Consider the following 12818-nt stretch of genomic DNA (forward strand, 5'->3'; position numbering starts at 1 on the left):
AGCCCGCACCCCCAATAGAGCTCCAAGAACAGTTGGAGAACCGCTGCTCTAGATTGTAGATGTAGAACTACATAGACTTTTACCTGAAGGCAGAGCTCCCCCAGGCACCGTGTTTGTCCGTCAGGATGTTGACGATCTTCTGGATGAGCTGGGTGGCTGTCACGTGGTCGCGGTACTTGGCCGCTCGGATCAGGTGGTCGCACATCTTCTCCTCATCACGCTTCTCAGCCGAGTACTGGGCACAGTGGGACTGGGGGTCAAAGACAAAACGTGACAACAGGTCAACTTCTCTGTCAAAAACACAATGACGTAAGCGTCATTAGAAATGAATTGTATGTGCAGTGCTCAATAAAACCTCCTTTATAGAGAAATCCAAGAGGTATGTATTCTGAATAGAAAACTGCGTACACATAGTATGCAAGTTCATATTGTATGTATGGAACTAGCATGTATTCTGGGGGAAATGGTATAGGCTACTACACACCATGTAAAACTACATAATATAAGGCTCTAGCAGCTGTGTGTGTAGAAATGCTACCTTGAGTAAAACCAAATCAAAATCTGTGGTCATTTTCTGGCCCTTATGTCACGCTGATTAATAACAGCGGATATTATAGTTACTAATGCCTCCAGGGCTCCGAATCACGAAGCAGAGGTTCATTTTTCTCTGTCTGAATGTGTTATCAGAAATGGCCTTTGAACTCAGAGAAGATGGTATATACAATAACACCTATACCGAGGGGGAAAAAACAGCCAGACTTGAAATGTTTCAGTGCTAAGATAAACTGAGCAAAATATAAAGCCGAGTTGAACCGTAAAATAAAATAATATATAAAACCGACTGGAAACATTTGAGTACACTGCATATTTCTAACAGCCGTTAGCCACGTAGTGTAGAAATACAAGCAACAAAGAAATGAGGAATACACGCTACTATCATGTACAGTACCTCAGGCAAACGTCCCGGACATATCACTGTGATTTCAGTGCATTCATTGGATACTGAAACGTTACAGCATCAATACCAGCAACACTTAATGCAATTCCCAATGCTCAAATGAACTGAACCTAAAAGGCAGCCCATTGGTGGAGAACACACACATACATCCCCAGCTCTACAAATGCAACCTGCCTCACCAGTTACCTTAGCAACCAGTAAACACGCTAAAGTGCTTGATAATGATTGGTCCTCCTCTCCAATTGGAACGGTGACTTTTCATACCTGACAGGAAATCTATAGGTCTGGATCACATTCTGGAAGGCTATTCTGGAGGGGCTATTGGGCACTAATTATCAATCTACGTCTCTTTGTGGGACATTAGAGTGGTCCTTAACCTTAAAGCATGATGGACCAACATGTGCGTGTGTGCGCGTGCGTGCGTGTTTGTATGTGCGCGCATGTGTGTGTGTGTTGAAAGGAAGAAAAACAGTAAAGGAAGGACAGGGAATGGTGCTGAATGATCGCGCGTCTGCACTTTACGACGGGACAGAACCAGAAACGTTCTTTCCAGCCGGTCTTGACGTGTGACTTCTGTGTCACTAATCAGCAGTGCTGCAGCTCAAACACATCATCGTAAACACGCTGGTCATTCACCACAGACCCAAACACCTAGTCCCCCATAGTGACGTGTGCTTTTCTAACGGGCCTGGCGGCGAGGGGAAGTAGTTTCACTGAGCGACTCCCCTCTGAAATAACAAGCAAACAGCTGAACACATAACAGGCCCATTAATACTAGGCCTCCATTTCGGAGTAAAACGATGTGGAAAAGACATGTCAGAGTGTAGAGACTGGGGCTCGTTCCACTGCTCTGAAATCGTCATACATAGAGGATATTAGACCACTAGGGTCTTGTTGGTTCTTACATACTCAGCCTGCTAGCTCGAGATGACTACATACTAACCTACCTCCATCCTCTACTCTTCCAATAGGCTGACAGAACAAAGGGCACTGAGTGAGTCAGGGAACACTTTGCAACACATCACCCCTCCGCTAATTTCAAAGGGAGCGGGGGGAATAGTAAAATAACATGAACGGCCTAGTGCCATTAGAAACCAGAGGGGGCCCCCTTTACCTCAGTGGAAAGGGCACACGAAGGGTCGATCCTGATACTGACAGAGAAACGGATCATCAGGATCAATGTCTAGTCTACCTGGTAGCCAGATTCAGACAACAGGATCAATGTCTAGTCTACCTGGTAGCCAGATTCAGACAACAGGATCAATGTCTAGTCTACCTGGTAGCCAGATTCAGACAACAGGATCAATGTCTAGTCTACCTGGTAGCCAGATTCAGACAACAGGATCAATGTCTAGTCTACCTGGTAGCCAGATTCAGACAACAGGATCAATGTCTAGTCTACCTGGTAGCCAGATTCAGACAACAGGATCAATGTCTAGTCTACCTGGTAGCCAGATTCAGACAACAGGATCAATGTCTAGTCTACCTGGTAGCCAGATTCAGACAACAGGATCAATGTCTAGTCTACCTGGTAGCCAGATTCAGACAACAGGATCAATGTCTAGTCTACCTGGTAGCCAGATTCAGACAACAGGATCAATGTCTAGTCTACCTGGTAGCCAGATTCAGACAACAGGATCAATGTCTAGTCTACCTGGTAGCCAGATTCAGACAACAGGATCAATGTCTAGTCTACCTGGTAGCCAGATTCAGACAACAGGATCAATGTCTAGTCTACCTGGTAGCCAGATTCAGACAACAGGATCAATGTCTAGTCTACCTGGTAGCCAGATTCAGACAACAGGATCAATGTCTAGTCTACCTGGTAGCCAGATTCAGACAACAGGATCAATGTCTAGTCTACCTGGTAGCCAGATTCAGACAACAGGATCAATGTCTAGTCTACCTGGTAGCCAGATTCAGACAACAGGATCAATGTCTAGTCTACCTGGTAGCCAGATTCAGACAACAGGATCAATGTCTAGTCTACCTGGTAGCCAGATTCAGACAACAGGATCAATGTCTAGTCTACCTGGTAGCCAGATTCAGACAACAGGATCAATGTCTAGTCTACCTGGTAGCCAGATTCAGACAACAGGATCAATGTCTAGTCTACCTGGTAGCCAGATTCAAACGAGGAAGTCAGAAGTAAAAGGCACAAGACATGCTTTTGGAGAGCGAGCGAGCAGGACCGGTGAGGAGGAAGCTGTGTGTGTATGTGTGTGGACGGCGTGACGTGAGACCTTATGACTTGAGACAGTGTAATCATGGGCAGCACCTTCCATTACATGAGCTGGCTGACAGGCTCGGAGGGTGACGGGCGCTGGCGTCTACTCTGGTGGAAAAAGGTGCCCGGAGAAGACAGACTGATAATGGGTTGGCATTAATCGAGTAAATTACATGGAGATGTGTCTCGGACAATTCACGCAAAGCTCAAGTCAATAACCAGAGAAACGTCTGTGTGATTTAGAAAGGAAACAGGCCTAACCACTGGCTAAATTACAATAGGATAATGATATGAGAAGGCAACATGAAAAATCACACACACGAGGGTCAGGCATTCCAGCACATCTCACAGATACAAATCCACTGACTCAACTGCATGAGTACAATTCAAAAGGCCAGAACATATGGCATAGGTTTCTGCGTGTAGAATAATACGCTGTCAACCCCCCTCTAAATGCTGGAGTTGTTGTCACGCTCTCCCATCAGGGCCTGAGGGGTTCACTAGTATAATGAGGGTGTGAGTGGGGATACAGGCCTCATTACCAGATATAAAGCCTGTGTTTATCACTTACAGTGAGTGACAGAGCCAAGGACCTTGAAATGGTTCTGTGCCACACTGCCTCAGCCTTCAAGGCGCTCGTTTCATGACATCACAAACCGCTCAAGGTTCTGCTGGAGAAAAGGGCGACGACACACACACACACACACACACACACACAACAGTGGGATCTTATTAAAGCAATGCTTGATGTGTACTCTGAGCCTTGACATTGTGTGGTGCAGTAGAGAAGCCAGCTAGAGACACACAGAGGGGTCGGCTATCGCCTCGTTGTCTCGCGCTCCTCTTCCACTTTTCTCACGTCCTCCGACAAGCCGTCCCCAGAGGGTCTCATTTAAAGTGGGGAAACTGTCCGCCCGGGGTGCGTGTCCTTGTCGTGTTCTGAGAGGGAATGCAAATATTCCTAGGAATAAGGAATTCCTTACAGAACGATGGGAGGAGGGGTTACTAGACAAAAGAGAGATGCTGAAACAATTGGTTTCTGAAGAAGATTCCCCCTCGCACTTGATCTCTTGCCCTCAAGTTTAAAATGGCCACATATAACACCATCTGGTTAACTCAAACAAAGAGTTGGGGGGGGGGGGGGGTAGAAAGACCAAGGAGAAAAATGAAGGCTTAAAAGCACAACGGCGAACAAAAGTCATCGAATGTCGACGTCTGACAGCCACTTCCATTCTGAAATGATGCCCCTGTCACGCCGCGCTCGCAGAGTATTGATTTTCCCTGCTGAGGAAAAAATAATCTCATCCAGCCAAACAGATCCCAGAGGCATGCATCGTCCCGATAGTGGCCATCAAGGTTAACGCAGGCGCAACACTTATCAAAGTATCTCCCTCATCCCCCTCTCATGTCCCTCGCCTGTGGCTGCTGTGGGTTTTTAATGGACTGGTCACAATGCTTAGTTGGCAGGACTCTTCATCTCTCCTCCCAGCGGCATCCTCTCCTCTCTTTCACTCTCTCGCTCTTCTCGTTCCCCCCCCCCCCCCACCCCCTTCCCTCCCTGCTCAAACAAGCAGCTGTGTCAAGCCCCGCTCCAATCAGTAGCTACCATTAGTCTAAGCTGGGCTGAAGGTTCCATCCACTCTGACTCCCGAAGCACTCCAAGGTCGCGCCAGCACGTGACGAATCACACCTGTTAACGGTCCTCTCCGGGGTGAAAAATAGTCAAATGAAGGCAGAGGCGCTGCAGATGAAAAATAATCCACTTCTTCTGGAACGCTGGCTAGCGCTCGGCTAGTTGTCTGGATGCAGAGTAATGACTCCAAACAGAAGAGATAACAATAGGAACGCACCAAGGACATGCCCTTTCTTCTTTTAGTGCTGTACATTTAACACATTTAACTCCACATCAGGATTGTGTCTGCCTTGAAAATACATTCAATTGCACTTGAGAATCTGCTTATTCCACATATTTATTTTGATGAATACACAGCCTTACTCAATACTATACAACATAATTATCCTTTCCAAGAAGTCCTCTCCAACTCCTCAGTAAAATGAAATCAATAAAATGATGTCCCTCTACGGGATAACAAAGATAGTAGGCAAGGCAAGAGCCCTACTCCAGAGACTAAATGTCAGTTTGCATGTAGTAAAGGGGACTAGGGAGTCGGGAGGAGGAGCTCGTATATGTGCTATTCACAGCTCTGGGTCAGCTGGGCAAAGATAATGATGTGAGGAGCGGTGCAAGAGGCATCACCTAGGGACTTAATTACACACAGAGAAGAGCCAGACACTGGGATACTAGTCTCTCTCCCCCTCTCCCTCTCTCCTGGGTAAGTTCTCTCTCTCTCCCCCTCTCCCTCTCTCCTGGGTAAGTTCTCTCTCTCTCTCTCCCCCTCTCCCTCTCTCCTGGGTAAGTTCTCTCTCTCTCTCTCCCCCTCTCCCTCTCTCCTGGGTAAGTTCTCTCTCTCTCCCCCTCTCCCTCTCTCCTGGGTAAGTTCTCTCTCTCTCCCCCTCTCCCTCTCTCCTGGGTAAGTTCTCTCTCTCTCCCCCTCTCCCTCTCTCCTGGGTAAGTTCTCTCTCTCTCCCCCTCTCCCTCTCTCCTGGGTAAGTTCTCTCTCTCTCCCCCTCTCCCTCTCTCCTGGGTAAGTACTCTCTCTCTCCCCCTCTCCCTCTCTCCTGGGTAAGTACTCTCTCTCTCCCCCTCTCCCGGGTAAGTTCTCTCTCTCTCTCTGAGTGTAGAGGTAGACAAGAGATATAGAATACTGCTGGATAAGTACTCTCTCTCTGAGGGTAGAGGTAGACAGAGATATAGAATACTGCTGGGTAGGTACTCTCTCTCTCTGAGGGTAGAGGTAGACAGAGATATAGAATACTGCTGGGTAAGTACTCTCTCTCTCTGAGGGTAGAGGTAGACAGAGATATAGAATACTGCTGGGTAAGTACTCTCTCTCTCTCTGAGGGAAGAGGTAGACAGAGACATAGAATACTGCTGGGTAAGTACTCTCTCTCTCTCTGAGGGTAGAGGTAGACAGAGACATAGAATACTGCTGGGTAAGTACTCTCTGAGGGTAGAGGTAGACAGAGACATAGAATACTGCTGGGTAAGTACTCTCTCTCTCTCTGAGGGTAGAGGTAGACAGAGACATAGAATACTGCTGGGTAAGTACTCTCTCTCTCTCTGAGGGAAGAGGTAGACAGAGACATAGAATACAGCTGGGTAAGTACTCTCTCTCTGAGGGTAGAGGTAGCAGAGATATAGAATACTGCTGGGTAAGTACTCTCTCTCTCTCTGAGGGAAGAGGTAGACAGAGACATAGAATACTGCTGGGTAAGTACTCTCTCTCTGAGGGTCTACTGAATCTACTGAATCCCAAACGAATCCCACTAATAACAGCTAACAAGCCTCCCCGGCATTACCCAGAGGGTCTCACCAGCACCATAGTGAGATGGCTGTTCTCCCAGCTCTATAGCTGTCGTCTATAAACCACGCTGTGACCGCCCTATGACAGGTGACGACTGTCGGTCAGAACGGCGAGTGTTGTGTTGATACGTTGTAAACAATGTGTCAGATGGTGGCACCTGACGCCTGTCGGGCTACAGCCAGAGTGGTGACCTGCAGGGGGCTCTTCTAGACGGTATGGGAGATTGGGGTCACAACCTATATCCTCTGACATTGAAACAGTTTGTTGTGGAATTCTCTCACACTGAAGCAGATGGTTTATAGACCTATGAAGATAACCACATTTGGTCCAAGCACCCTATAAACGGCAGTGTTTGTTCTTGACCAGAACAGAGCTTTTTTCCTTTACAGCAGGTTACATTATAGTACTGTTTTTTTGCGTTATAAATAGCGAAAATGTTTAACCCTCATGTTCATTTTGTTTCACTTCAAAATGTAAATTGTGTCGCCCTCCGTTCCATGGCGTTTCAAACGTTAAGTGTGCGGTCAATTCTGTGTGTGTGTCCTGTCCATGGCTGTGATCTGTGAGGAAGAGTAAGCTCAGTGCACTGTGTGGGGGCGTTGTGCTAACGACTCTGTCGTGGTGGAATATAATGAGCATCAGCTCAATGTTAATGTCATTAACTCTGAGGCGAGAGGAGAGGAGAGGGATCGCCTTACAAGCCAGACAGAGGGGGACAATGACGCTAAGTCGCTAATTACGGCGATATCGCTAGCTGGATCTCCCGGCTTTTATAGCATCTAGAGAGAGAGTCAATTCAATTAGTTGTATATTACAGCGGCTGGGGGATGAATCAACGACTGGGTCTTGGGGGGGAGAAAGTCAGAGAGAGAAAGAAGGAGAGGCAGATAAAAGAAAAGACCTGGATCTTCCTCACTCTTAAAGAACCAACCGTGGGGTATAAAAAAAAAGAAAGAGTGAGATAAAAGAAATGATCTGGGTCTTCCGTATCTCTGACCTCCTCTGCTCTCGTGGCCCCGCAACCCACCACATTTCACCCTTCATGAAAGGATGCTGTAAAAAACACTCTCTCTCATCGTAGAAGGAGGGCCGTGGCCATGCGATCTGCAGATCTCTTCCACGTTAAGGATCCCATTAGATAGAGACCACTAAAAGGTAATTGGATTTCCCCCTCCAGTTATCTTCATCTCTGTCACCCTCAAACCGCTATAATAACTTACTCTCCATGCCAAAGATAACTCAATTCAGAGAGAGAGAGAGAGAGAGAAAGAAAAAGAGAGAGAGAAAAAGAGGGATGGAGGGGGAGAAAGAGACAGGGAGAAAGAAAGAGAGGGATGGGGGGGAGAGGGAGAGAGAGAGAGAGAGCATATGTTACGAGTCTCCAAAGCAAAGGGTGTCTAAATCACGCGGCTCCTCTATCACACCCTTCCCGTGGATATGAACTCTGACAGGGAGCAAACATAAATTTGTTTTTATCTATTGAATAATTCACTTTCCTGGTGGCTGCTGTTTCCTTCACGGTCCGTATCTGTAGTGGTAGAGAGCCACTGCCAAAGGACCTAGTCCCAGACCCCTGCCAGGGTGGAGAAGGACTACTCTGTTCCCCAAGTGATAGTCAACAGGAAACACACAAAAGGTGCAATTCATTTCAGCAGTAAGATTCTTTAAAACAGTGAAGGGTGTGGCAGTCAGGGCACAACCAAATCACCTACTTTATGCACTCGGCCACACCCCAACATGTTTCTTTTTCTGTCCTCCAACAGTAAACCTGAGAAGCAGGTGAACAAACACTGATTTAAAATAAAAAATAAAATTGAAGACAGCGAGGAAAACTGTTTTCCCCTGGGGCATGTTTCATTGGGGCTGTTATTTTTATGATGGCGGTGCAAAATGAAACCATGAAACTGATGGCTCGAGGAGGGCTCAAGCCAGAGCCGGAATGGAGGAAAATCAATACGGCAATATCAGTGGTTGCACTTATCAGGGCCTCACTTCTTCCAGAGGTCACAGAGGAGCGGCTACATTTAAGTGGGGAATTCAATTGTGAAACATAGATTTGGCCCTAGCTATAGTGGGTATCTGATTAAAGTTGATTGGCTATACTGTAGGGGGTGAGGGGAGAGAACAGAGAGAGAATACTAAACAACAGTCTTTAACAAAGAGAGTTAACAGTTGGCTACGGTGGTTAGTGGGTATCTGATTACAGTTGATTGGGCTGAGAGGAAGGACGGTGTGGTTGGACACAAATACAACAAAGAGTTCTAACACTTTGTGCGATATGTGGGTTGCGTAGTGAAATAGGTCCCTGCACACAGTGCTTGGGACAGAGAATCCCAATCCAATGGCTTTCACATAAGAAACAAACAAGACAAAACAGTTGTGGTATACATGTACCCAATACTAAATCTATTAGGGGTTAATGAGTGGATTCACACCCATTTACAAGAACACAAATACTATCTCCCTCACAGAACAGAATGAGATTTCAGCCTGTTAAAAAGGTATTCTTTCTCCACCACTGTGGTTGTATTGGAGACAACCGGGGACTGGAGCTACTAAATAATACAGGAACAGGAAACAATGATGTCCTTGGCTGTCTTTGAGGCTCGTCAGGCACATCCTCATTCTGGAACTCAACGGTACTGTCAAAGATGACCCCACACACACACACACACACACACACACACACACACACACACACACACACACACACCAACTATATTGGGCCTGCTTGGAAGACGATGGAGAGAAAACGGAGACACTAACTAGGCCCTCTTGTAGGACGATGTGGGAAAAATAGGTCCAATGTAACGACACAATGTGTTCCTTTTGCTTTCCTTACAGTATATCAGAGTAGGATCCAGTCAAAGGATGTTTCCTCCTGTAGGACTCCTCGGTGCCAGAGGGAGACAGATGATACGATGAGAGGGACTAGTGATGCGGACAGGAACATCACCACCACTACGTGGGCCAATTAGATAGAATTGGAGAGCTGGGGACAGCCCCTGGTGTGTGTGTGTGTGTGTGTGTGTGTGTGTGTGTGTGTGTGTGTGTGTGTGTGTGTGTGTGTGTGTGTGTGTGTGTTTCCATCGGTGCAGACATATCCTGGCCCTCACTCGGCTGAGAGAACATAACATGGCCTAATCATGGTGAGTTTGAGGGAGGAAATGGGGAGTGATGGGGACACGGACTCAGACACCACTCCTGTTCATAACCTCAGGGCAGTGAGGTGGAGGCTAGATTGTGAGCCCTGTCCTGTGTTCTTATGGAGCTGCCAACTGTCTGTGCCTCAGGCCCCTCCTCCTCTCCACACCTCTATCTGGCTGTTGTTCACACAGCTGTCTGACACACACACACACACACACACACACACACACACACACACACGCCCTGTGTGTGGAGTGTTAGCCTCGCCAAATAGGCTGTGTGTGTCAAGCGTCAGAAATCTGCAGAAACACCCGGGTCTGCCTGCCCCGCAATAACGATGATTGGACGACTGGTCGAGTCAGAACACACCTCCCGAGGAAATGATTGACAGGGTGAGGCCGGTGGGTGGAAAGGAGGTGGACAGTGTGTACTTGCTGTTGCCAGTCAGATAGATATGCCGACTCTACTAGGGTATGCATCCCAAATCACACCATATTCCCTCTATGGGCCCTGGTCAAAAGTAATGCACTAAATAGGGAATAGGGTGCTATTTGGGACACAAGCTAGAAGAACATGGTAGCAAACATTCAAACGAACCGAGGCAACCAACCAACCTGAGGCAAACCATCGACATGCTTTCCTTTCCACCCCCTCAACAATTTGCTTTAAACAGTCATGAGGGCTTTTTTTCATTCTGTAGGAGAGACCCTTCCTTGAACCTTAAAGAAAGCATAACATTTTACAACTACGGTAAGGGGGCGAGTGAGGGTGGAGGGACGGGGGGTTGAGACAGTCGGCCCTTCAGACCAGCAGTTCTGTGGGCTGTCTGCAGGTTTAAGTACTGCCAGGGTCTTGAGAAAGGAGGGGGAATGAAGGGAGGGATGGAGGATGCTGTATTCCTGTCACTGTGGAAATACTCCCCAGCGGGACTATAACAGACAGGCTCTCAGCAGGGCAGGAACGGATTCAGAGAGATCAGGACGGAGACAGAGGAGGAGAGAGGGATGAAGGAGGAGGGTGGAGGCTGGCGCTAGGCCGGGAGATTGGCGCTAGGCTGGGAGGTTGGCGCTAGGCCGGGAGGTACGGGGATAAATTAACATGGAGGCTGTTTGGCTAGGATGCCGTGCCAAACGTAAACTACAGCCGGCCTCTCCAGTGTAAGATGTTATTATACGTGTTGGGGTTGTCTTTGAAAAGACAACATTTGTTCTCTAGGTTGCTATGACAGGTCTGTAATGACTTGACAGACCGTCATGTGTGTGTGTGTGCGTGTGTGTGTATAGAGGACTTTATACCCCCTCGTTGGGTGTTACATTCTGAGCTGTTTTTGTTCAATATGGCCAGACAGCACATGAAAATATTTAACTATCAACCTATCCTATCAACCTCAGCTTAATGGGATCTGCTTAAAGCTATGAATATACTAAAATAACTCCTGCTGCTCTCACAAAAAGACATGGAAAGGATAAATAAATGAGGACTATGTTTCTGTTCCAAGATACGAGGGTCAGGAAAGGGGTTGGAAGTTATCGGTTCATTGTTAAGTTTTTCTCCTCAAGTCATTCTCCCTCTCAAGCTAAAATCAGGACTCCATTTTTAGATTGAATGGATTTTCCTGTTTGCTGGCTACCTGCACCAGCCTGGGTAATTTCAAATTCCTATTTTATGTCAGGAGCCATTTTGGATCAAGTATGTTCTCTTGTTTACCAGCTGCCTGGTCTATTCTCCTCAATCATTCACCCGAGCTTAAATCTAGACTCCATTTTGGATTTAATGTGGTAGTTTCATGTTAGCCAGTTTCCTGGCCCAGAATGTATTTTACCTCAAACTCAGCGTGTTTGTGGATGTCCTCGGCTCTCTGTCGGCTCAGAATGAACTCAGCCTCATTGGCCACCCGCACCAGGTGGTCCTTCATGGTGTGGCTCAGTAGCCTGAGAGAGAGGAAGGACAGAGGAAGGACAATAAAACTGGTGGAAGACATACAAAAAGTATTATTATTTAGTAAGTGGTCAAACAAAGTTAATTAATTGACTAATAGGTGATAACCTGATTGAACAGGTTTCAACCTTTCATACATCATAAAAACTGCACAAACAAGCTCTCACAATGTGCTACAATATGAGTGCTGCAGTCCCTGAACATGGAAGACCTCCCCTTTAATAACCGTACAACATCCATAAAATGGAAGACCTCCCCTTTAATAAACTGTACAACATCCATAAAATGGAAGACCTCCCCTTTAATAACCGTACAACAGCCATAAAATGGAAGACCTCCCCTTTAATAACTGTATAACATCCATAAAATTGACGACCTCCCATTTAACGTATAACATCCATAAAATTGATGACCTCGCCTTTAATAACCCTAAAAAATACATAAAATTGAAGACCTCCCCTTTAACATACATAAAAAGAGGAAAATTAAGCATGCAAAATGAGCAGGAAATGTGATTAGGACAAGACACACACACAAAATCCTTTTAACAGGGACCTTACATGCGCTAATTGATTTGATAATGATATGCATCTGACACAGGGGGAACCTTTGCTCCTGTTACTACATATGTAGCCCTTCTTCTTATCGAAGCTAATAAAACATTCATGTGTGTGTGTGCGTGTATGTGCGTGTATAGGGGCCAGAGAGGCCACTCACTGGCCCCAGAGGTCAGGCCTGTGCAAAGTGGAACAATAACAGGCTAGGGGCCGGGCCTGGGGCCTGTAACCCAAGCCTGCTGTTTCAGAGCAGGGCAGCGGGGGAGCGGAGGTGCCTGGGTCTCTGTAGCCTCTCCAACCCCCGGCCCCTGGCCCAGCCATCAATAACCTCAACACTCTCTTTATGACGCCTTACTCTACACTCTTTCACACACAGGCAGACACACACACATAAAACCATGTACAGACACACACGAGCATACAAACACACACACACCCACAAATATAGTACATGCGCACACTTGGACAGTCACACATACTTCACCCAAACCGCTCACACACACACCTCTTACACATACACACACACCTCTAAACAGGGAGTTGATGGGGTATAGTGTTACAGCCCC

At 46.9% G+C, this 12818-nt stretch overlaps 1 protein-coding gene across 4 annotated transcripts in view; it reads right to left on the reverse strand.

Moving 5' to 3' along the window:
* The window catches only part of LOC135507579 (lipopolysaccharide-responsive and beige-like anchor protein), a 334560-nt gene that overhangs the window by 187515 nt on the left and 134227 nt on the right, over nt 1-12818 (reverse strand). For all 4 annotated transcript variants that reach the window (XM_064927105.1, XM_064927106.1, XM_064927107.1 and 1 more), the window contains exons 36-37: nt 11580-11688; nt 84-250 (exon numbers count right to left, since the gene is read on the reverse strand). In XM_064927105.1, coding sequence (XP_064783177.1) covers nt 84-250; nt 11580-11688 — 276 coding nt within the window. The remainder of the gene's footprint in view (nt 1-83; nt 251-11579; nt 11689-12818) is intronic.

This window comes from Oncorhynchus masou, chromosome 21, assembly GCF_036934945.1.
Source record: "Oncorhynchus masou masou isolate Uvic2021 chromosome 21, UVic_Omas_1.1, whole genome shotgun sequence".
NCBI lineage: Eukaryota > Metazoa > Chordata > Actinopteri > Salmoniformes > Salmonidae > Oncorhynchus > Oncorhynchus masou.